A 26,725-nucleotide genomic window follows, 5' to 3' on the forward strand; every position below is an offset into this window, starting at 1 on the left:
TGATTGCTGATGAAACTGTCTTTCTGCTTTGATGGAATTCCTAAACCCTTCCTCCCTTGATCTTGAGATACTTCCCTCTTTGTGAAGTATGATAAGAAATGTCCTTCCAGGCAAAGCTGGGAGCATACGTTGAAAATAGCTTCTGAATCCCCTCCAGCCACCCAACCCAAGCACCACATGGGATTGCTGCATGGGTAAGAACAGACAACTCTGGGTTGAGCCTTGAGGTTCAGGCCTGTCTGCTGCAGATGCTGGAGCCACTTCCATCAGAATAGGGACCTGCCATAGCACCTTTATCTCTCGGGGTTCCAGGAGGGTTGAACTAATGGATGCTCTCACCGTAGTGTGATGCACACTGACCATGCATCACTACATGCTGCCTTTTACAGAAGCAAGGACCAGCTGACAGACCTGGACTCAGAAGGAAATGGAAACACTCATCATTTAGAACCTGGAAGTGCTTAGCAGGCCAGCACCTGGCTAACATACATGAGGTCCTGGGTTTGATCCCTAGAAACACGCACACTCAAAAGAATAACTTCTATAAATGACAGCATGGTAAGCATTAAGTTTCAAACCTAGGACAAACAGCAGAGGTGCCTGTTAAATATATGAAAGCAGACCTGGCCACTAGGTTCTCTTGCATCCCTCAGTCTCTACCTGTTACAGGGTAAGGGTAGCATACTTCACTTTCTACCCTGAACTCTCCAGTCTAGGGACTGGGCTGCCCTTGCCCCCAGAGGCTCTTCCCTACATGATCCACACATTGGTATACCCACCTCTTCCTTTTTGGGCTTTGGGCCTCCCAGCTGCTATACCCTGTTCCCCTCTCTCCATTCTTCCTTCCCCCTTCCCCTCCCCATCTCCCACCTAGTCCAGCTTAGCCTGGTCATGTCCACTCTAGATTCCCTCTCTCACATATCTACAATAAACTTTCTCACATATCTACAATAAACTTTCTCCATACCTAGGAGCATCATGCCCTTTCCTTGCCTTTATTTCTTGTTTTCATTCAATAGGACCTGGGCAGGCTTGTCCATATAGTTCCACTGGTTGGGTAAAAAGGCTTTGGAGAGTCATTTATTTTTTTCAAAAACTCTTCAGTATTTATTAACATTTTGAAAAATATGATGGTCAAAAACTGTTTCCCTAAAAGAAACTATATATTTTATTATAAAATACAGCAGGTCTTTCATCTTGACTTTAAAAAGAAATATCTCTATCTATGCTTGGACAATGAGAAGTCATCATTGGTGCCTAAAGAAGCAGAGATTTCAGACCGGCTTGCTCAGTCTTAAATCACTGGTTATGATGGGCATTTACAGGCCTGAATAAATATTTGTAGGGAGGAGTGGAGGGAGAGTACGCACGCACGGTGTTCCTTCCGACCTATGCTCTCAGTGCTAATGGAAAGTGCTGCCGGTTTTCCCCTCTGCTGTGTTCCAAGGTGATCTCCATACAGGACAGATGAGTCAGTGCACTGAGTCACTCCGTCACAATGCAGCCCTGGAGCTCCCTCCCCCTGGTTTCAAATAGTAGGGCTCTGGTCAGGAGGACTGCCCCAGCTTCTGTAGAGGAATGATCCAGAACACTAGATCTAAATGTGGATTACATTTTAGGAGCTGTGATCACCTGTGCTTCTCATTCACAGTGAACTGATTTGCATGTGGTCCATGTTCACACGGACAATCCTATTGTAAGTCTTATTATCTTAAGCTCCTTAGAGATCTCATCACAGTGTATGTCCCCATGAAACCTATATGTCCAAATCCTAACTGGAAACACTCAGAACGGGGCTTTATTTGGAAACAGATATATGTTAAATGAGGTAGATAGATGGTGCCTCATCCATTGTGACTTATGATTTTAAAGCTGGGATGGGGAGAGTCAGGTCACAGAGCCACACACCAATGGGAGATGACATGAAGATAAAGCTGGGGACCTGGATGATGTTCCCACAAGCCAAGGGATGTTGTTCATTCTCACAACCTTCAGCAGGCACTCATCCTGCAAGCACCTTAATCTGAGGCCTTGAGCTTCCGAAACCATAAGCTCACCGATTTCTTCTGAAGCCTGCAGTCTGTAGACTTTGCTGCACCTTTACATCAGCCCTAGCAACTAAGTCACAGCACGTGTCTGTCTGTGTGCAAATAAATTCTAGTGCAAGCCCACCACCCCCATGCCTGACTTTTGCCCTCACAAAGTAAAGATGCTAATGTGCTGTAGCCTTCAGGGAGATGCTTAAGGAAGTGTTGACAAAGGAACCATTACTATAGTATGGCCATGACCCACCTCAGAAGCTTCTCATTAGAATGGAAAGACATAGATATCTTAGTGTACTGCTTTACCAGTGTGTGAATGAGGCCCAATAAACAGAATCATCCGTGGCTCTTCCAGCAAATGAATAAGGTAATTTTGGTTCCAATTCACCACATGCTTTAATACCAATATATTTTCTTCGATGGGCAAGTCAGTGACCAATGAAAAGGCCCTAAAGATGGCTTGAATAATCATCAGTCAATGAGCTGGATGTCATTCCTTGCAAGGTGCATGCTGCAATAAGACGCAAATGGCTTGGAGGACTGAAGGCCTTTGCTTCCACAGCCCTGTCTGTGGAGAAGGCCTGTTGCTGCAGCTGCCCAACTTCAGGTAGGGTTTTACTTGTCACACCTCAAAATCACATCAATTTACAACCTTGTATGTTGGGCAAAACTCTAAAATTGTGTCATTATAGTAATGTGATTTTAGGGTAGCTTCCCACAGCTAATATTAGCATATTTTAGGTTACAGTTATCACTTGTCATAAATCTCCATCAAAAATGACAAATGGGATCTATAAGCTTTTTCCTTATCATGTAGAACACCTTCTGTCACCATCAGTGGTTTCTACATCCCATGCTTGTGGCTCTCTCTGTAGCATATTTTACAAGGAGGAAAGCTTACTAGATTTCTTAATATTTGTACCCAGGGAAATTAATTGGTTCATTGGACAAAGCAAGGCTGTGCTATTACATAATGGTGGAATTAGAGCAATGCAAAGGACCATCAAACATATGGAGTGCTTTTTCTCTTTTCCTTGACATGCTGCAGAGCCTCCCATTGTCCTCTTCTGATTTAACAGCTGGCTAGTTTGCAAAACTACTCACTCAATATTTAGGCTGTTGAATAAGCTGTAATGACCATGAATACGAATATACTGGTCATTTAAAAAAAGAACCTGTCTGATGTTAGCTTTCTGTCATGATGAAAGAAACTGGTTCAAAGGGGAAAAAGTGAATTCAAGACCACCCTGAGCCACTATGCCAAAAAAAAAAAATGGCCAGTTGGTGGTGGCACACACCTTCAATCCCAGCACTTGGCAGGCAGATCTCTGTGAGTTCCAGACCAGCCTGGTCTACAAGAGCTAGTTCCAGGACAGCCTCCAAAGCCACAGAGAAACCCTGCCTCAAAATAAAAAAAGATGAAAGGAAGGAAGGAAGGAAAAAAGGAAAGAAATGGAAAAGAAAAACATAAAAAACCCAAGAACTAGGCAGAGGCAGAGAATTTAACTAGGAAGCCCAAGGCCCTGGGTTCAGTCCTTAGCAGTGTAAGAGTAAATAAATTCAGAAACAAATAACAAACAGATATAAAAAATCGCAAATAAATATTTATATTAACTAAGCACCTACTATGTGCCCCACAACTTTGCCCAAAAGTTGAAGACGTGTCAAAATAGCACCCCAATTAGCTAAAAATACCATCTAATTATGATTAAATATACTAAACCAGTTCACACTTAATAGGATTCATAGCACACATTTAAGTCCTCAGTTGATCAGTGGTTACAGAGACTACATTGCATAAGAGCTCAGAGGTGGGTGGTAAGAAATGGAGAGTTTCTGAGGGCCATGAAGAAGTGTCAACCCAATGTGACCATGCTTGGGAGAAAAAGCCTGCTTTAGAAAGCTGTGGGAACAACAAAGAGCCTCCCTGAGAACATACTCAGATGGGGAGAAGACTGAACAACTATACTAAAACAATGAAGTCTGGGAGATGCTGGTCTTTGTTTGTAAAGTGGGGTGAGTGAGAATCAGAAAGGAATGCTGAACCCCAATTACCTCCAAAACTGGGTTAGGAAAACAGCAGTGTCACAGGGTGCCTTAGCGGGGTGAGGCAGAGGGAAAAAATTCTGCCTTTAGCTATGTGTGGGGTTTCAACTGACACACTTGATTAGTGAGCATCGTCTCTTATGGAAAAGCTGCAGCATATTAGGAAGGAGTCCTTGCTCAGTCTCTCAGCTCTCCTTAGCATCATCACTGGGATGTAAATGCAGACATGGTGCTGATCACATCCCAGCTTGCTTTCAGCTGGTGAGAGCTTCAGATGTACCTGTTCATGTACACAAATGCCCTCTCCCCTCCCAGACATTCACACAGGGATTCCAGAATTATACTTAACTGCCTGATTAATTACTGGACCTCCATGGAAATTACTGTCAAGATTATACAATCATTCCATCTCTGGTTCTGCTTGATAAACATTTACAGTTTAACATATTTGACAAAACCATTTATATACCGCTATAATAGAAATGAAGGTAGATTAAAGCTACAATAAGTCTATGATATTCATAGCCTTAAAATAACTCACTAACTACAGACAGTTCCCTGAGCAATTACAAGATGTTCTATGTTAATTTAGAAAGGAATTCCAAACAAGCCATTTAAAACCTAATAAGATGCCATTAAATGAAGGGGGACAGGGGAGGGGGAAGCTAAAGAAAACCCTAAGGCTTGAACCAGTAGAAATGATTCTCGGAGCTACTGACCCTTGCAAGATCCATGTTTTACTTGGGTTTCTAGACACAAGGCATATTTCTAATTGAAGGTGATTATCTAGTTACTACGCCCCAAATTGCACACATTTTTTGTATTGGTTCACACCCACAACTAATTAGGTGGAGCATTTATCAATCTGAAAGTCCATGGAAACTGTTACATTGATCTACAAGCTACACATTAAAAAGGAGCACTGTCTGCTGGGAAGCGCTATCTATATACTGGTCCTGATGCCACCAGCCCCTGATGCTCACATGCATCTATGGGCTGAAATGTGAGGCTGATCCACTGGGGTGAATTCACAGAGAGGTCACAGAACAAATAATCTGGTTTGTTCTTGGGTTTTCTAAAGTGTGGACACCAATATGTATGGCAGCCATTTCCCAGAAATAGACACACTGAGACAGTCACCATCATCACAAAGAAGACACAAATAGCAACATACCATTCAAAAGACAGATTCCTAGCTAGCAAATTTTATATTCACACACTTCTGAACTCTACCAATCAAAGATGGGTAGATAGCCTGACTGAGGAAATAAAACAGTAAAGAATATATAAAGAGAGACTTCCACAAAGGCACAGATGCACCTCGATAAAATATAGCTCCCATTAGTTGGGTTAATTAAGATTAACACACAAGTCGTTGGGAACCCCCAAAGTAGCCCGAAAGGTAATTTACCAAGGAAAGACAAGAGTAGCATTCATTCCAAGTGACTCATTAACTGCATTGGCAGGCTGAGGCTCCTTCTTAACACTGGAATTGTCATAGCCAATAATCAAAATGGCATGTGACCAAATGGCTTACAAAAGGCAAACCACAACTTGCTTGCACAAAGAAAATATGCACGTGAATCTGATCATGTATGTTACAATAACTACCAAACACAGACACATGCAAAGGGTTTTCACTGGTGTTCATATTGCTTCCAGGGCAACGATAACCTCCATGCCAGTTGGACAAGTAGAGAAAACCCCGAACTCACTCCCACGGGAGAACTGTCTCACACAGCAGGAGGTTGTACTCTGGGTGTTCAGACAGCAAATGTGTGAAATCTCTTTTGGCTGGAAAAGCACCCTGCCCTTACCTCCAGCGTCATATTCACAGTGCTGACAGCCACTTTTATTTCACCATCTGACAGCTCCTTTAGATCTTTCAAAATTGTTTGTTCAATACTTAAACCTGTGGATAACAAGAAAAAAACACTTTATACTTGGGATCCATTATAAAAATACATGTCAAGGGGTTATTTAAAGAATTTATCCTACTAAGCTCAACATTTATAGTATCATTTTTATCAGTAATAAATACATACTAAGTCAAAAATCACATTTGTGGTGGCATCTACATCGGGTCAGATGCAGGCAGGAAATAGAATTTACCCCTTCTGCTGCAAAAGGAGGTTCTTCATGGCAGGGTGCTTACAGAGGGGTGGTGGGATAAAAGAGAGAATGAAAGATGAATTGGCCAGAGACCAGCAAGGAGCAAAGGCAAGGGAGCTAGGACTAGAGAAAAGAACCTTCAAGGCCTGACATCACAGCAGGAGTGGAGTAGGAAAGAGGTGCACAGCCCTAGTTGCCTTCCTTCTGCCCTCACTACTCTTCCCATTGACCAAACAGAAGCCAGAGTCAAGGGAGGTTGGAACAAGCCACACTTGGGCATTGGCCTCCAGAGGCCCAGAGCAGGTCGGGTGGGGAAGGAGTGGGCAGTCTTACCATAAAAACTAGCCAAGTAATAGCCCAAAAGGTCCAAATTAGGTGACCCTCTGTAATTTTATAATTGCCAGTATAATTTTATATGAATTGATCTTTATAAATGTAGCTCATGAAACTATCATAATTGAGCTAGGTGTGGTGTTGAACATCTCTAATTCCAGGCCTTGGGAAGCACAGGCAAGTCAATCTCTAAGAGTTCGAGGCCAGCCTGGTCTACATAGAGAGTTCTAGGCAAGCAAGCCAGGTTGCATAGTGACACTTTGTCTAACACAAATGAAAGCCATCTTAATTGAGCTGGCCACCCCTGTAACAGTCTCTGGAAGTATGTGTTACTGAATTCCTTACTTGATGGCAGGAATAATCTAATGCTGTTGACAGAGTATTTCAATGAAATCTATCACAGGCACACAAGAACAGGTATATCTGAATGTTTAACTGGCCTTCTCTGTGGAAAGATTCACTGCAAAGCCATGCAAAGCACAGGCACGTTTTCTGGATGTTTATGAAGACAGTCTACTGCCCACCCTGCCCCACAGTCTACTGTCCATCACAGCAACCTGGGGAAACAGATGGCTACTTGACACTCTCATTTGACTCAGAGTCAACTGTGGCATGTTTTGATCTCTAGAGTACATTGTAACAACAGCAGCCTGGGGTGGTTGAGAGAATGAAGGGAGGCATACACCACTGCGCACCCATACATTGGCATGCACCCACACTCATGCACAGGTACTTAACTTTGTACATGGCAGATGCAGACAAGGCCCTGCCAACATCCCTAACCTCGTTTCATCTCATTTTGGCCAGCATCATACTCCACTGGAGATCTGAGATCTTTGCTGGCCACTAGAGCCTACTTGGAGGATTCCCTCTCCCCTGGACTAGGAAGCACTCACTATTAGAATAATCTGCTGATTTAACAACTAAACCTAGCTTATGGCACTTTGTTTCTGTGGTATTAACACACCGACCATGACTAATTTTAAACTGTTAACCCAATGATAGCCAACTTACAAAATTCCAAAAAGTTAACCACCAAGCCTTAGGACTAGGACAACCTGTGCCCATCCATCACTGCACTCTATAGGGGACCAGGGAAAAAACTTTGTAATTTATTATTTTCCCCTTAAAAGCAGGCCTTCTGGGTTTATCTCCTACCCAGCCCTCTTGCCACAGCTGTGTATATTGGATGCATCTATCTATGGTTCAGTATTCTCATCTGAAAAGTGGGATATCCTGAGGCTTCAGGGAAGGTCACCCTTACAAAGTTAGACTCTCAGAACCCTGTGCAGATTAAACTCTCACTGAAACATAGTTGTTTATTATTAACAATAGTTGATCAGATTATCCACTGTCCCAAAAGCTTAGATTTACAGAACAATTTCATTGGCTTAACCATCATCTCTCCATTTCTTCTAATGAAATCAGAATCACAAAATCCAATTGTGTTTGGCACTGTCCCAGCAACATTTTCAAAACAGAACTTAATCAGCAGGTATAGACACCATATGCATTATTAGCCCATGGATGAGAGGACAGAGCCTGGGAAGGGGTTCCAACATCAGATGCCCACTTTTAGACCGATAGCACAAACCCAGAAACTCCTCCACTAGCACAGAGAAAGGGGGAAGAAAGTTCGAGCACACTCAGATTGACCTCCTGAAAAGACTCCACCTGCAAGCCACCCTCCTGGAAGCAGTGAGAGCTGGACAGTCACTCACCCTGAGCACTGAGCTGGGTCTCCTGCAGCACGCTGATGATATCATCTCTAGGAGGCAGATTGGGAAACTGTTCTTCCAGGATGGAGAGAATGTCCTCCTGCTTCTCTGGGAGCTCAGGATCCATGGTCATCCACTTGAACAGGATGCTGCCTGAAAGTTATGGATACAAATGCTCTTGAACTCTCTGTCCACAAGCCAAGACAGGAACAATGAAAATCAATGTCTTCATGCTACAGATACTGCCGAGGGTTCCCACTCCAAGGATGCGGACCATGCCCGCTCAGATGCTCTCCAGGACCCCAGCAGGAAACAAGAGAGAGCCCCAAACCTAATCCTTATCACCTGTCACATCCACACCTGTGACCACACCCAAAAGGGCGTGGTCAGTGCTACAGGTGTGGAGGTGGATATCACTACAATTCCCCTTTTAGTCTAAAGAAGATTCAGGCTTGATACAAAACTATATACAAAGATAGCAAACATCAAGTATGCTCTAGGAGAAGGAAAGGTGAAATACACCATTTAAGACCTACTGCCAGTGAAGCAACATAGAAAAATAGGCATGAACTACATCCAGTCCCAGGGTAAAGGCATAACAGAAATTACTATGAAGTTGTCTTAAACTGGAAAGTTTATCTAGGAAGAGAGAACAATAATTGTGACAGTGTAATCAGTTTAAGTCTTGCACCTAATATTTCTATCTAGGAAGAGAGAACAATAATTGTGACAGTCTAATCTTCAACCTCATCGAAGACCTAAGAAGGAGGATGGTAGGAAGTGCAAATGAGTGACTTCCAAAAGGTTCAAACAGAAACAGAAACAACAAGTTACCTAGACAGTCACCCAAAGTCTCACAGCAGTGTAGGGGCAACCAGCTTTGGCTAAGGCCTAGAGTAACTGACTGACCACACAGAAACAGGGAGGTTGAAAGGCTGTCTTTCCCTGACTTGGCAAGGTTCAGCAGTCTTCTTTAAGTTTATCTCCTGCAAGCTCAGTTAGGACAGCATGTCCAAAGTTAGCAGTTAAGGTGGGGGCAGTTCTTTGCCCAAGAGGCCATTAAGTGAGGAGAGAATGAACGCCAGAAGGAGTGTCATCAGTGCCCAACCTACTCTCGGGAATAGCTCAGTGCCAACAGGAGCAATTGTGTCTCATGTCAATGGAGTACTAACATTAAAACATTTAAATGCCATATTCGGCAGGTCTATGAAATGTTTGAAGCTCAAATATCTATGTCTGACTAATCCCATAGATATAAGAAACTTGGGTAATTATAATCTGCACTACTCATAAACAGTTGTACAATGGCTGAAGCTTCCCAAAATACTTTAGCAAGGACAATGACTCCAAAAAAATCTAACTATATACACATATATAATTCTCAATAACAGAGATAGAACTGAAATGTCTTGAGTAGAGGTAGAACTGTAAAGTGCAACAAGGTGGATATCACTACAGTGCAGAGCAGAAATCCAGTGTTCCTGACTGCTTTTCTATCCAAGCAGTTGCCAATTCAGAAGTTGTAGCCACTAGACAGAGAAGCCTGTGGACCTAACAACAATGTTATAAGGCCTTGTAGAAAGCTGTCAGCGAGAGGGAGTCTTAACCTGAAGAGCTACCAATCTAGCTAACTGCTTGGTGTTATAAACAAAGTTTATGGGAACACAGCCATCCCTGATAATTTATAGAGTGTTTATAGGCAGGCAGGCAGGCGGGCAGGCAGGCACACACGCACACACCCACACACACACACACACACACACACACATACACACACAGAGATAGAGGGAGAGAGAGAGAGAGAGAGAGAGAGAGAGAGAGAGCCTGAAATATCTACTTGCTGGCCCTCTTTGGGAAAGATTTGCCATCTTCTGCCAAGGAGAAGGATAAAACAAAAATAGACCATCCAGTCCCTTCCACTCCTCCAGTTCCTCTGAGGTGTGAAAGGAAGTCCATGTCAGAGAAAAAGAACTCACCATCCCCTCACCACCTTGGTGCTGTCTGTAACTAATGTTCAGCCGTCACCCAAAGGGTACTAGATATAAGGGAGCTAAAACCAGGTGACTGGAAACTGTTGGGGGAAAAGCTCAGGAGAAGACAAATGGAGCAGATCCAGGAGTAATAAGTGAAACTAGCTGGAGAATTGGAATCTACATGCAATCCAACGAACATTTAAAACTCTGGTTTTAATGGCTGGGCTTAAGAATCCCAAAATGTTTTCCACAGTACATCAGATGTGATGGGGAACTGAAAACTAAGTCAGAAGAAAATATCCACACTGAAGCATGGAGACAAAAAAGTAGCCAAAACTCCAGAGAAAAGTTTAAGGACCTAAGAACATGTGACTGCTCCTGCCTGGAAAGGGAGAGAGAGGATTGTAACATTTAAGAAAAACTACAAACAAAAATCAGGGCTAACATAAAGTAAAACATCTGCAAGCAGGAAAAATGCTAAAAACTACATAGAAAAAGATTAAATCCGTGAGGGAGAAAACACACTACTACTACTACAACAAAACTGCATCGAAACAGAACCTGGTTTCTCAGTTAAAAGGATGATGTCAGAAGAGGGTGGGATTGTGTCTTCAAATGCAGACATAAGAAATCACCATCCTAGAGCCTTATATTCAGTGAAAATGTGGCTGAATAGAGAGACATTTCTAAGGAAAAGGCAGAAATATGTCACAAGAAATCCTACTCTGCAATAAACAAGAAGGCAAAAGACAACGATTTCAAACAGAAGCAAAACTAAATACCAGAAAGAAGACCATTCTGGAGATAGAAATATGTGGTCAGCATGAATCAGCATTTGCTGTATGAATGGTAATGGTATCTTAGAGAATTAGAGTAGATGCTGTTAAATACATTTCAATAGTGATGAGCTGAAAAATGGGTTAAGGAGAGAGGAGGAGGAGGAGGAGAAGAAGAGGGAGATGGGAGGGAGGGAAGGGAAGAAAGGATAGGGGAAACAGGAAGAGAGGGAGAAGTGAGGAAAGAAAATGGGGAGGGGAGAGGAAGGGGAAAGGGAAGAGGGGGGGAAAGGGGAAGAATTAGAACTGCCTTTCTTCTTATAAGGTGTCTGCAAAAGCCGTAAAGAATCTACCAGTGACATGAGAATAGTTAGTAAATTTAGGAATTTGTTGTCTAAGGTTAGTAACACAAAACTGTATTTATAAGAATAATCACAAGGGCTGGAGAGATGGCTTAGAGGTTAAGGGTACCGACTGCTCTTCCGGAGGTCCTGAGTTCAGTTCCCAGTGACCACATGGTGGCTCACAACCATGCGTTATGAGATCTGGTGCCCTTCTGGTGTGCAGATATACATGGAAGCAGAATGTTGTACATATATATATATATATATATATAATATATATATATATATATGTAAACAAATAAAAATAATCACAAAAGATTAAAAGCTAAGTTTTAAAAATGTATTGGCATCCAAGCATAAAACACTTAGAAATACCCTCCACAAATATATGCTTGACTTGGTCAAAGAAACCACTTTGCTTTGATTTGAGGATTTCTTCATTAATTTTTTAAGTTGGTAAAATGCATAAGGTTGCAGTACAATAATAAAACTTTTATCTTGATAGAATTTAAGAATGTACCTCAATATTGTTAAGTAGTCTACATGGTTTGTATGTTTCATTCATTTTTAAATGACTGCAAGAACAAGCATTATACAGTGGTGAATAGGCATCATAATAAACAGTGATGATAAATATGTAGTGCTATGCTTTTATCAAAGTATTTTAAGAGTTAAAATACATTATTTTTCAAATTTTATAAAGGTAAGGTACCATTTTTACATATTTGCATACCACCCCCACTCCCTGGGGTTGTGCTTAATAGAAGCCAGCTGGATTTTCAGATCTTTTCTATGCTCAGCATACTACAGAGTGCTATCCTGATGGAAGAATATAAAAGGAAGTCCCCTCACAGACAGATAGAAAAAAATAAAGTGCACTTTAATATTTGCTATAGACAACTGTGGATTTGTTGTGTGGCTGAGAGTCTTGGTTTTAAAACACACAGAAGAGAAAGGCAGCGTTTAAAGTTAGTCTAAAAGATAACCACCTTAAGCAGAATCCCACAGCATGGCTCACTGAGAACGACTCCTGTCCCTGGCTGATTCAGTCTGACTTGACAATAGCAAGGATGTAACTGCCTACAAGGTTGACAGTAGCAAGGGCGTGACTGCCTACTAGGATAGGTTACCCTGTTCAGGCAGATGCACTCCACACCCTGAGTTATCTTTCCTGGACAATAAAGGCTATAGACCAGCTTCATCTCAGGACTCTTCTGGGGACTTCCACTCACACTGGAAATGTATTTATATTAATTTTTAAAACTTTATTATTTAAACACTTGCAAATAAATAAAAAACATCACATACGGAAATTAACCAGACCCAAAGTCTGTACAACTCCATAAATTTCTATGCAGTTACAATAGGTATTACGAAGGGGATCTGAAGCTAATTTTTATTCTGGTTCTGTCTTGGATTTTTTTTGTTTTGGTGGTAGATAAGTGCATAAAATATATTTGATATTGAAAGTATAAAAGTTAATGTGATGCTCCACTACCTCTGTTGTGAGTGCCCAGAAATACATTTAGTAATTATATAATTTTGCTAAGCATTGGTATCAAGATACATAGTAGCCAAAGACATCTGTCAGTACACTAGAACCTGGTTCCAGATGAGTGTTGACTTAACTTCTGGCAAATTCTGAGCACAGAAACAATCCATAAACCTATACCCAGAGTATCTCAATATTGACAGGCTGATAAGGGGGAGATAGAATTAAAAGTAAGCAACAAAGAAAGCAATTGTAATAAAATATAATAAATGTTTTATTTCTGTAGAAAAAAACAACCATAATATACTTTGTTCAAAAGAATAGGGATGTAAAGCGCCTCTTGCTAATAGCAATTGTAGCATTCTAATACTGCACACTCCCACATGCTAACACTACACACATCCTAAGCAACTGCAACATGCCAACACTGCACACTCCCTAAGCAATTGCAGCATGCTAATACTGCACATTCCCTAGGCAATTGCACCATGTTAACACTGCATGCTATCTAAGCATCTACAGCATGGTAACACTACATACTTCCTAAGCAATTGCATCATGCTAATACTGCATTCTATCTAAGCAACTGCAGCATGATAACACTACATACTTCCTAAGCAATTGCAGCATGCTAGCCCTGCACATTCTCTAAGCAACTGCAGCATGCTAACACTGAATTCCATCTAAGCAACTGCAGCATGCTAACACTGCACACTCCCTACAGCACCAGAAATTGGGAAACAGTCAGCATGGGGAATTGGAGTTTTTATACATGATGAATTCTTAGCAGAAAAAAAAGAGGAGCTTAAATGTCTTTTCTGTTTACCTGGGAATGATTTTTCATACTGAAAGAAAATATTAAATAATGAATAATAGAAGTAGGCAGAGAAGGAAAAGAGAAAGGAGAAAAAGACACACACTATAATCCCCATTTGTTTAAAAAGGTACAAAATACAACCCTTGAAAATTTAGAATGTCTGAATTTAAGAGAAAGGCTACCTTTGTGTGGCTGAAAAAGAAACACCAGGACTGAATAGTTACTTGGATTTTCTAGAAGAAAGTAGATTTTCTATTTCCTACCCCGAGCCTCTTCCGAAGCACAGCAGGCGACATAATTCCCGTGGATGTCATAACCATTTGGAAGTGGGATGGATGATTCACCCTTTGGGCAAGAAAGGAAGAAAAAAATCCTCCTTGGCTCTGTTCCTTTCCCATTTGACCTCCTTAAAAGGACCATTTTGAAACTGTTAATCCAGCCTACCAAAATAGCTAACAACTAGTCTTTATTAAAGGTCAGTTGGCATGGCCAGTGGAACAGAGAGTTGACTTCTGAGGACCTGTGCATGCCTCTCCACTTTGTCCTAGGCTAAGAACAATAGCTGGTGTTTGCTTTTGTCTTCAACTTATGGCTGCTGTCAAGGCCTTATGCAAACAAACATGAAGGGCCATTTGGGCAAAGTGTGGACTTGATGGTAGCATGCTTGGAAATTAGTGACTGAAATCTCAGTGCCAGATGGTTCCAGAACACACACACACACACACACACACACACACACACACACACACACACACACTCAATATGATGATTCAGCAATTTAGTGGATCTTAGAGTTGGCAGCCATCCCCTAGAATACGTCTCTGAGGAAATAAAACAGCACAGGTTGAGCAGTCTGATGGGTTTGTAACCATCTTTGGCACAAACCCAGAACATGACCAAACACGAATTTTAGACCACAAAATGTGACATTAGATGTGTTCACATTGGCCATGTATAATAATAATAATAATAATAATAATAATAATAATAATCTTCCAGAAAGGAAGGGGGAAAGAAGTAAGAAAAGGAGAAAAAAAGGGGGGAACTACACAATAAAAACAAAGACAGATGAGAAGGGAGAAGCCAAAAGATAGACACATTTCCAAGAATCAAGGTCAGTGATCTTACCAGAATGACATCTGTGTCTTCCTCTACATGTAATGTCTTACACAAATAATTCAAAAGTAATACATTATAAATATATGTCTTTCTGGATGAACTAGATGTTAACAATTTGTGCCCTGAAATCACTGTTTCAAATTAAGACAAGATGCAGCATCTCTGAGAGGTTCCTGTTTAAGGGCTGGCATTCTAATCTCTGCCTGCAGCTACTGAGGGTGCAGGCAGGAAGAAAAGCTGGGTTCCTGCTGCATCACACCTCCCAAGGAGAATGAAAACTCTCCCCAGAGCTGGAGGCCAAGTGCCTGAGAAAGAAGCTTATGCAAAAGATCCTGTGATGGGCAGGGAGGGAGCTTATGGACAAAGAAACTAAGCACTAGCACCAGGAAGACAGACAAATGTACAGAGCTGAGATTTGCCTGGCTGGAGACAAGAAAAGCTAGCAACCTCTGTACCTACTTAGGTGATGCTTCAAAGGTGGGGAGGTTTCTTTCCTTTCTCTGGCTCTTTGGTGACATCATTATTGAATTAAATGCCAAACAGGAGGAAAGACCATATCAATAAGAATTGCTTTGACAGCTCCCACTTTGAATGTGGGCTCTCTGGGAAATAAAGCTTCATCTGTGTGAAGAACCTGACTCAGGAAATATGTGCTATTCAAAAACACTGCAAAGAAGCCAATAGAAGACAAGGATTCTGGCACCTAGGATGACCAGATAGGCAGACTCACTAGAAGGATGATGAACTAAGGTGCCTACTGTGGTGTTGTAATTTACCTAGTTAATAAAGTGACAGCTATTTTAAAAGAAGAGAAATTAAATTCAAATTATCTCAAGATGGATAAATACTCCACCAACCTTGAAACACTGCCTTTGCACTAACTTACTTGGTTAGCACATATCCTTAATTGTCCTCAGGGCTGAAAGGCTACAGTGCAAGGAAAACAGACAGCATGATAGGTATGTGAATGATCTCTTAACAATACCCAGAGCAATCAGGTTCTACGTCAATATTTGAATGAAATAGTATAGTATATTGCAAACAGTTTGATAGCTCATTACAGTAGGAAGCCTTACGACCAAGGAGATCACATATGATTGAATCTGAATTTGTATTTTGTTTTGAGAGAGGCATCAGCAGATACAGATGACTGGGGACAGGAGAGTAGTGTCAGGCACCTTTTTGAGAGGACTGATGAAAAAGAACAATCAATCTTTAAAATCAGTTTGTTCCTTTTAAAAAACAAAGGAACTAAAAGACAATTACTCTGAATAACAGAGATAGATATCTATACACAGTAACTGTCTTTATAACAATGTGAATTTCACCAGGAATCACATTTCTGTCTTCATTTGCTTCAAGAAGCTCACATCCAAAGTTTGAAAGGAGATACTGTTGTCACACCCCCCACGTTTTATGTGATATCCTGATCTTATTCTTTCCTCCACTGTTCTTTCTCTTCGTACTGTTGCTGTTTTATTTTATTATGTGCTTTTTTGGTAAGCTACTTCAAATATTCTGTGCAAGAAGGATTTGACTGACAAAATTGGTAATTCATAGATAACTGGCCTATGAAAGCACACATACTAGGTTTAAAATGTACACCGTATGGGTCCATTTATGTAAGGCACACAGCCACACAAACCCCATGTGAAGCAATTTGGGATACCTACATGGGGATGGCTAAAATATGAAGAACAGCAAAAGGACTGGAGAGATGGCTCAGGGGTTAAGAGCACTGCCTGCTCTTCCAAAGATCCTGAGTTCAATTCCCAGCAACCACACGGTAGTTCTCAGCCATCTGTAATGAGATCTGGTGCCCTCTTCTGGCATGCAAGCATACATGCAGACACAACACTGTATACATAATAAATAAATCTTTTAAAAATTGTTAAAAAAGAAAAGCAAAGAAGTATGTCATGAATTCAGAATGCTGGCTACCTCCAGGTAGGATACATAGAGGTTGTAGGCATGAGGAGGAGGCAATGTCTTCACATTCTGCTTCTTTAGCTGGGTAATTATCAAAGGGCATTTCCTTCCTGGTGATATGCTGAGCTGCATATTTATATTTTTATAGATATATTTTGTGTTTTTTCTTTAGAAGTACTATGATTTGAAAGGATTAAAAGTATATATATGCATATATATATGAAATCTTAAAATTTTTACATATGACAATTGATGAAAACAAAAGCAAATACTGCAAAATAATAAAATAAATCCCACTAGGATTTCTACAAGATTAAAAAAAGACAATAAGGAAAGGGATTATTAGTGGAAGAAACACTGTCCATATTCCAGACAGTAAGAATATTAAAAGGATAGGCCACAACAGCAGGCAATTTCAATATCAGACACTACCACAAAATCAACGAAGCCATGAAAACAGAATATAAATAGTATGTTTTAAATGTCAAACTCTTTATTCAAAGTAGTTTTTTTCATTCAAGATATGCTGATTATAGTTCACTCTCCCCCAACTCCTCCCAGGAGCTCCCCACTTCCCTACCCACTCAAACCCACTTTTGAAGAGTTCATCCACACAGTTTTACTATGCACCAGGCAAAGTGGAGGCACCAGGGCATCAGGCAGGGTAATGGACACAGTATACAGTCTCTCTTTTCATGAAGCCGACATTCTGAATGTAGGGACTGCTAGAAAAGGAGTAGTAGATAGATAGGAACAAGCACTCCACAGGGAATGCTGAGAGTGAGTCCTCCAGAATGAGAAAAGTTGGGAATATTTAAACAAACAAACAAACACAAAAAAACCTCAGGGTGGGGGCACACCTCATGAGAAAATGGATGCTTAAAGGGACAGAGGAAAGGCTGTGCTCGTCATAATCATAGAGGACCTGAATTCTGAATAGGATGAGTTGTAGCCAGGGAACTGCTCATAGTCTTACTTATACCTTTTTAAAAGTAACTGATTTTTGTAGGAAATAAAGCAAAGCCAAGCAACTATGGCCTTCATCATCTAACAGACAGGCTGCTGGCCATCAGCGAAAACATGAATGGAGACCAGTCACAACATAGGTACAACCTGGTTATGACCAAGCTGGAAAGCTTGCTGATGGGCCAATGTGGAAGGTGTGAAAAAGAAAGACCCCAGGATAATTGCTTGACTGTGACTTAAGCAAGTAAGTGGCCAGCATAGCTCTGAAATTAAGTGGAAGAAACACATAAAACTACGCCATTGTGTATAGGGGCACATACCTGTAATCACAGCACTCAGGAGGCTGAGGCAGATGACTGCCATGAGTTCTAGGCCATCCTGGGCTGTATAAGTACTTATCTAGAAATAAAATCTTGTCCCCATCTTTTACACATGAAGGTATAGACTGAAAACTAGTTTACCCTCTCCCCAGTAGGAAGAAGCACATATAGTCTTCTCAGAGAATGGAGGGACAGTTTCTTAGCCCACCTGAAATCCATGTGACATGATCTGGGTGTGATCATGGGTGTAAGAAGCAAAAGACAATCAAATTCATATAGTATTCAACTCCCTGTAAATTTAGAATTTTGGTACAAGGTTTATAATAGTATATTCTCCATTTCTATTGTAAGTTTTTAGTCTCTTCTAAGTCTCAGCCATAAGTATCTAGTCTTGTGACATCTAAGAGAGTAATAATTTCTCATGGCCAAGCGTGGGCATAAAAAATTTATATTTAATTTTCCTTTGTATTTTTAAGATGTAGAAGAGTACATAGATAACGTGTCTGAAAAATGTGTCAAGTTCACATTAAAGTAACTTCACAGTTACTGAGGAAGACTGTTTTGAAAGATTACAGTTCCCATTGAGAATTAAAGGATGCTAACACCACTTAGAGGAAGACAGAAAACATGTCCTTTATACTCGATGGTATATATGATTGGAGAACTATGAAATCTAAGTTTGACTTCAGTGAACAGAGAAAACTGACTCAAATTCTTTCTTAAATATCTAAAGATTTGAGAACTTTACAAAATTCATCTATTGCTCCAAAATATCAGCAAAGTCGTGTGACTCTGAACATCTGAGGCATCTCTTCAAAGGCAGGTTGTTTGGTTCCCCATCCTTCAGTTCCCTCCGTTAGAGGATGTTTCATCTCATCTCCACATACATGCACATAAGCAGCACACAGAGGCACCCTGGCCACAGGTTTCTACTAAACATGCTGAAGGGACAACTAGAAGAGTAGTTGCCTCTAGTTCTCCAAATCTGAGCATCATCATCACCGCCATCATTGTCATCATTGTCATTATTAGCAGTAGCAGCAGTGTAACCAAAGTACATCATTGTACTGATGTGTTACAGCTTCATGTTATTTTTCTGTTTGTAAAACCTCGTGATGATGAGTTCTGCTTTGACTATATCTTCTCACTAATAATGTGTGTGTTGGACTTTTAGAACAACAAGCTACTCAGTTTCTAACATATGTAAACAACATGTTTTTTAGTGCTTGTCTGAACAACACATTTGAATTGCTACACAACTTTCCCTAAGCTGAGATTCCTGATTGCTTTTATTTTCTGTCTGCTTTACCACAAAGAAAAACGATTACAATTCCTTGGGTTAGCCGAAGGTACCATTTCAAAGACAGCATCATTACAGACATCCATTGTCATCATAACATTTATGACCAGTTTCCTGGGGCCATGGTTCTAGAACTTTTAGAGGAACAGTGTAACTCTTGGACTTTCCCCCTCTAAAGTGTGGTAGCTAGTGAGGCAGAAAAGGAAGTCCTTGGAAACACTGAGCCAGTCCATCCTCAGCCTCCCTATTTTCTGTTCCATCAGACTGTCTCTTGACTGACAGTCCTGTAGTAAACATTTTGAGGATAATTTGTGCCTAGAAGGTTGAAAGTGAATTGTGAAAAGAATAAAAAAGCTTCATACAAAACCAAAAATATTTTGCATGTCCCACATGCAAAAGTAACTAAATGGTTGTGCTCATTTTGTAGCACCAAAGTTGATGGCCACTTTCTAAGGTGAAAGCCATTTTTTGGAAGCATTGGGCTCCAGCAATGCCAAATTGTATCTGTAGGAAGTCATGTCCAGGATGCACATGGATACCAAAATCTGTGGATGCCCTAGACCCATGTGGAAGATGATGCAGTGTTTGTCTGCATTCTGTCACATCCTCAGATATAGTTCATACACCTTACAATACTTAATATCACTTACGACACTTAGTATAACCCCTGGCCTTAATTAGTACAATGGGGAAACAACATAAATTGTTATGCTGACTTTTTTTTGGAGAAAAACAATGAGAGATCCTCCTATTGCGTGGGAATCAAGATTCACTAGACTCAGTACAGGTTAAGTGAAGTTTATTCAGGGAGAATGCACTCATACAAGAACTGGGTAACTGCCGCAAGTTCCAGCTCCAAGGACTCACCCAGGCTGCCCTCTGTCACCCGACCAGAAGCAAGAGAGCCACAGTCACCTGTCCTAATCCCAGACCTAAACCCACCCCGTCATGTCTGCACCCATGACCATGCCCGCTACAGGTGCTGGTGGGGTGGGTATCTCACAATAGTTCCCCTTTTAATCTAAAGAAAAGATTTAGGCTTGATACAAAACTATATACAAAAATAACAAATACCAAGTGTGCTCTAGGAGAAGGAAAAGTAAGAACAAATACACTTAAGACCGATTGCCAGTGAGGCAGCTAGAGCAAAAGGCAAGATCTACAAGATCCTTCACTGTGTTGATACAAACAGTTTAAAGTGATTGTTTTGGTTGTGTTCGTGAGGTGGAGGCCATGGATACCGAAGGTTGATTGTGACAATACCATGCAGAAAAGGAAGTCCTTGTTAACTGCAACCAGTGAAAGATCAAGCTGCAGGGCCCTCCATCATATCATTGAAACAAAGGTGAACATTTTGCCTGGCAGGCAGGATTCTATAAGCCAAGCATGCATAAGGATAAGGGGATACTCCAAGGCCACAGAAACAGGGAATTCTGATCTGCACTCTCGCTGTCACAGGCGAGAATCTCCTTTGGAGGCTATTAACACAGCTTGAGGAGCAGCTCTCTCTGCAACCACGATGCAGCAGCTCCATTTAACATTCTTGTCTAGTGAAACAGCACAGGCCCTTGTGCCTGTTTCTAAATGCACATTTTTAATATTCAATATAATGCTACTCTTTAACAAACCCTTTACTCCCTGCCTCTCTGATGGAGCTCCCGGGGTCTTTAAAGGGATTGTTAACCCAAGAATGGATCGCACTCTTTCTGCATGAGCAGGCCCAGAACCAGCCCATTAAGCCTCCTGTCTTTACTCTGGCAGTGCCGCCCTCACCTCTGAGGAGATGTGCCAGCTGCTGGGTGATGAGCTCGGGGGCCTCGCGCAGGAGCTCCTTCAGCACCAGCGAGGAAGAAGACTCAGGCAACCCCAGCTCGCCGTCGCTCTGCTCATCGGGGTTAATGACTCTGACAACCGCCGCTTCCAAACTTCTGTCCTCACTAGAAAATGAACGGAGAGGAAGAGAAAGAGATAAGGCATGTTTTCCCACTTTCGGGGATGATTCAGTCTCTACTACCACATGAATAATAATTTTCCCTAAATGGCCCAAAACATAAATTCTCATGAAAGATTAGCACCTGGAGAGTTGGCTAAGATGCTTGCAGAGTAAGTAGAAGGACCTGAGTTCAAATCCCCAGAACCCATGTAAAAGCCCGATGTACTCCTCTTTGTTGTAATCACTCCAGCACCACAATGGGGTCGGTGGGGAGCAGCTGAGGCTTATTGGTCACTAGTCTAGCCAGTCAGTGAGCACCAGGTTCACTCATTAGCCTTCTCTTAAAAGATGAGATGCAAGGAAGACTTCTCTGGCCTGTATGAGTTTTTACCCCTTTACGTGGGTGCCGGTATATACACACACACACACACACACACACACACACACACACACACACACACACACACACACACACACACACACAACACACACACACACACACACACACACTCATACACACGCAATCACATCCACATACACAGAAGCATATACACATAATCACATACATACATACATATCTCTCTCTCTCTCTCTCTCTCTCTCTCTCTCTCTCTCTCTCTCTCTCTCACACACACACACACACACAGAGAGGGGATAACAGGACCTTACTCTGTATCTCTTCCTATGTTATTTCCATTCATTACTCCTCCAGAATTCCTGGAGTATTTTCTTACCTCTATAGTAGCTACTATTTAGAAACACTGTAGCTATGTTCAGACCCTATGAGATGGGTTCTAGTAAGATCTTACTTTCATAAATGGGGAAACTGAGGCACAACGGGGCTAAGGAATGTGTTCATGGTCAGGTGACCAGAGAGTGGAGCACATGGCTTTTGGCTGACAATCTAACTCCAGTACCTGCTCAGAATAGTCACTGAAGTTCAGGAAAAAAACCACCACTAGGCCTGTGACAGCTTCACTATGATTTTTTAAAACTCAGACTGTTAATTAAATAATTAATTAAAATTTGTACTTTTTTATCTTTGGAGTGCCAAAGATTAATTTTTCAGGACCTGTGCCTGCTAGACAAGTGTTCTGTCACTGGGCCATCCCTCACCCCTTACCAAATTCATATATATATATTAGAGGTGGATTTTTCAAAATCAGGCAGATACAGATAAAACGTTTTTTCTTACTATTCGAGAACAAATGAGTAACAGTAAAGAAGGCTGGCTCTCTATTTTCTATGGAATATTCCATTTACAACCGTAAGTCTAAAGATTATAACCTCAGTCTCAAACTCAAGCCTAACAGTTTCTATTTTAAGTGGTGACAAACTTCTCTCTTAACCTCGTGTTGTCATGTTCTCCTTACTCATGTGTGTTGTATGAGTTGTCCTGAAAAAGTTAGACATACCTTTAGCCAAGTGTGTGATAATTACGAACACCAAGGCTATCTGTGGTTTGGGGACTGAGTTGCCTCCAAAGGTTCACTTGTGCAGGGTGGTACCCATGGTGGAAACACTGGATGATGCTGACAGCTTCAAGAGGTGTTGCCTGGCAGCAATCCTTAGATCACTGGAGACATGCCCTCACATGGGGTTGGGTGATTCTAGTTTTTAGTTTCTGCCCTGATTTGAGGTGTGACTGTTTTGTTCTTACTCATAATATACCATTATCACCACTGTCCTCTCTTGGTGACCTGATCTGAGTGTTGACTCTCCAGAGTCATGAGAAAGATAAACCTCTTCTTTTTTCCTTGGTAGCTGTGTCAGGTGCTTCATTACAGTGATAGAAAGCTGGCAAATACAACTGATAACCGAAAGTCAGTCCAAAATCTCACCCAAAACTTCCAGCCTCTTCTCAACAAATGATTGATAAATATTTTTTTCAGAAGACTTCCATTTGTTTCAAACAGCAAAGGGATGGAAGTAGCCCACAGACTATTTTCCAACCACCTTGTAACCATTTTTATAACTGATAACTGCCTCGGTATACTTTAATCCATATGTAAGTATGTGTCCTAAAAACTGATTACATTAAAAAATAGTTAAATATGAAGGCCTTACTTCAAGTATTCTAAGGTCAAGGTTAATTAGTTTTGGTTATCAAAAATAGGAAAATGTGCAAACTAAGAGGAATGAGCACTTCAAGCTGTAGGCTGTTTAGCTGATGTCCCATCATTCAATAGCAGTAGGGAGTGGATCACAGAGGCACCTCTGTAGTCACGTGTAGGTAGGGATTCTATCTTATTCCTCTTCCTTTATCTCCGATCTTCGCCCAGCCAGCAGGCAGACAGGCCAAGTTCTCATTTGAGCTCTCCACTGAGTGTACAAGGCTCCTGGGCAAAGTCATTTGTGACACTGGACTCTACATTTCCTGTCTATGGTATGAGGTGACTGAACTATTGGGGCTGTCAACAGGCTGTTCTTCTATACCTTATAAAAGGAAAACCACTGACCAAGTGGCCCATTTCCTGGCTTCCCCTTTTCTCTATGAGATTTCTTTAGAACCTATCTCTTTTATCTGGTTTCAACTTGTGTTACTTATTTTCAACATCAATACATAGGATTATTGTGACACTGTAAGGAAATAGTATTTTGGTAAATTTTAAAGAATATTCTACTTAAAGATAACACATTTGAAAAATCAAAGTAAAAATGGAGAACTGACATAGACCCGATTTCATCAATAAAGAAAAAAAATTACTCCTTTTCCTATGAAGTTTTTTTTTTTTTTTTACTTTTAAAACAATAATAAGGGACAGCTGACTCAAAAGTCTTCACTTGGGACAAAGCGCAGAGCCTCACGGTGTATCTTACCTCCCCAGGACGTGGCTGCCCACAAGCGTTATGGACAGTTTTCCTTCATCGTTCAGCTGATGCAGGTTAATTTCATCTCGGAATATGTGGGATGATTCAGAGATGTTCAGCTCTTCTAAAATAAACCTTGTCTCTGTGAAGTAGCTGAATTCAGTTCTTGGGATGTTCATCACTGGCAAGCAGAGGACCCCAGGTGGACTGACCTACAGAAGGAGAAGTTAAGTCAGCCTCTGGAAGCAGCAGTTTTCCTCCAGCTTGAAGCTAATTGCTAAAGAGGGTATAAGTCTTTGGGCCACAAATAAACCTTGTGACAATCAAAATGAATCTCCCCAAGCCCAATTACAGAGCACTTTCCACTAGTAAGTAGACCCTGGTGTTATATTACTAAATTATTATTAGATTATTTATTTATTTATTTATGTGTATGTGTGCGCGTGCGTGCGTGTGTGTGTGTGTGTGTGTGTGTGTGTGTGTGTGTGTGTGTGTGTGTGTGTGTTTACATGCCACTGCACACATGTGGAGATCAGAGAATAACTACCATGAGTCAGTTCTCTCCTCGAACCATGTGGGTCCTGGGAAACAGACAGGTGGTCAAGACTGGCAGCAACTACCTTTACCTGTTGAACCATTTCACCAGCCCAGCCATGATGCTCTCTTAACTTCTTTTTTTTTACTTTACCTGAGATTTCACAGGCAAGCCTTACTGGGAACATTTAGGCCTAACTTCAAACCTTCTACAATTTAAAAAAATGTATGCATGTACGCAGACATATACATGTATATACATACATATACATGCACACACATACATATACACAGTCTCCTCTTTATAAGTAGCAAACACATGCCCTTAAGGAATTGACAAAAAAAATCAATAATTAGGACAGACTGAGGTGACATAAGAAGGTAGATCTGTCCTCATCAAAATGGAATACTTACAACCTGGGTATAGTTAATAGCCCAAGTCTAGTATAGTTAAATCTTCTATTTCCTCAAGGTTTTCTGGAAAACTGTGTTGAAGTATGGTTTGTGACATGGGATTGTGCCACTTTATTTAAATTTATTTTGATTTCATATGCATTGGTGTTTTGCCTGTATGTGCGACTGTGTGAAGATGCTGGATCCCCTGGAACTGGAGTTAGACGGTCGTGAGCTGCCCTGTGGGTGCTGTGAATTGAACCCTGGTCCTCTGAAAGAGCAGCCAGTGCTCTTCACTGCTGAGTTATCTCTCCAACCCTGACTGTGACATTGTATATATGAATTTTAAAGTAAAGTATTTTTAAAATTACTTTAAGGGTATAGCAATAAGGATCTCACTGCCACTGGAAGAATGTGGGTTTGGTGATGCTTTATCTCTGAATAAGTAAATAGCCTTTATTCTTGTGTCACTACAGCTTTGTCACAAGCATGTGCTTTTTATGAGGCTCAACATCCTAGCATCTGTCTCCCTTCTCTAACATTAAAGGGCAGGATTGTTTTGTTCTGCTAACACATCAAACAATCAGGCAGTAGTAGGCATTTAATAGCAATTCCTTGAATTAAACAAATGAACCAGACACTGCTATTGTACATAAAACACAAAAGCTTCTCCACCAAAGTGGACTTTCTACTGTAATGCTAATAATACTGAATCCTAGTCACATAATAATTGTTAGTGATTTATGTACAGCACGTTACTCCTCCTAATTGACAGTTGTGTCTAACTCCTGCAAATGCAGTGGAGGAGAATACATGAGTCAGAATGTGTGTCCCAAGCTGTCCAAGCAGGACTTATTCTGGAGCTGGGACCAGAAAACTAGATGGCAGTCCCAGCCCCTGCTCCATGAATCGGAGAAAGCCATTCTACTTCCTGGGCCTTCCCTTTCTGTTTATGTAGAATGAGGTTTGGCCTCTGTTCTGCTCACTGGAGTGTGAAGGATGCATGCAAAGCCACAGAGCCCCGAGAGACTGATACGGTTCTTAGGAAAACTCCATAGAGGCACAGCCCACAAAAAGCAGACAAGACCTACCACACTAAGACAAAGAAAGGCAGGGCATCTTAGTTAGGTTTTCTATTACTGTGATAAAGGGGAGGAAATGGTTTATTTCATCTTACAACTTGTAGTCTGTCACCCAGAGTTCAGGATAGGAACTCATGCAGAAGCCCTGAAAGAGTGCGGCTCACAGGCTTGCTCAACCTGCTTTCTTATACAGCACAGGAGCACCTGCCCCAGAGGCAGCACTGCTCTGCCCTGTGGGCTGGGCCTTCCCACATCAACCATTTAACAGGAAAATCTCCTATAGACTTGTTACAGGCAATCTGAAGACAGTCATTTTCTCAATAGAGGTTCCTCTTCCCAGTTAACTGTAACGCCACATTTATTTCTATGCTTAGTTAAAAATCTCCAAAGGAAGGGGGAGCCTATCAGTCTGTTTTCATTTATCTGTCTACCTATTGATCATCTATCTTTCATCACTCACAATTTCCCTATCTCCTTCTTTCAGGGTGCATTCCCATTCACAACACTGTAACTATAGTTGGTGATGCTGTTATTATTATATACTTTCTGTAAAGTGCATATCACTGGTGGTCTTAGAGTCAATCCAGTTCAGTCAAATGTTCTCTGGATGAGCAGCCAAGAATAGCAAGGATTGCTTAATACACACATCTCAACTCAGATGCATTCATCTTCTCATGCCAATCAC

At 41.2% G+C, this 26,725-nt stretch overlaps 1 protein-coding gene across 22 annotated transcripts in view; it reads right to left on the reverse strand.

Moving 5' to 3' along the window:
- Positions 1 to 26,725, reverse strand: part of LOC100767704 (prune homolog 2 with BCH domain) — a 254,057-nt gene that overhangs the window by 184,124 nt on the left and 43,208 nt on the right. For 20 of the 22 annotated variants that reach the window (XR_004769034.1, XR_004769035.1, XR_004769032.1 and 17 more), the window contains 4 exons: positions 24,041 to 24,243; positions 21,061 to 21,224; positions 8,255 to 8,404; positions 5,906 to 6,000 (listed from right to left, as the gene is read on the reverse strand). Coding sequence is in view for 16 of the 22 variants with exons in the window: in XM_035441939.1 (XP_035297830.1) it covers positions 5,906 to 6,000; positions 8,255 to 8,404; positions 21,061 to 21,224; positions 24,041 to 24,243 (612 nt within the window). In the remaining 6 variants the exon portion in view is untranslated. Of the gene's footprint in view, positions 1 to 5,905; positions 6,001 to 8,254; positions 8,405 to 13,835; positions 14,089 to 21,060; positions 21,225 to 24,040; positions 24,244 to 26,725 lie in introns of those variants that run through there. The other 2 variants (XM_035441944.1, XM_027406576.2) reach the window with 2 other exon arrangements.

This window comes from Cricetulus griseus, chromosome 3, assembly GCF_003668045.3.
Source record: "Cricetulus griseus strain 17A/GY chromosome 3, alternate assembly CriGri-PICRH-1.0, whole genome shotgun sequence".
NCBI classification, from domain to species: domain Eukaryota; kingdom Metazoa; phylum Chordata; class Mammalia; order Rodentia; family Cricetidae; genus Cricetulus; species Cricetulus griseus.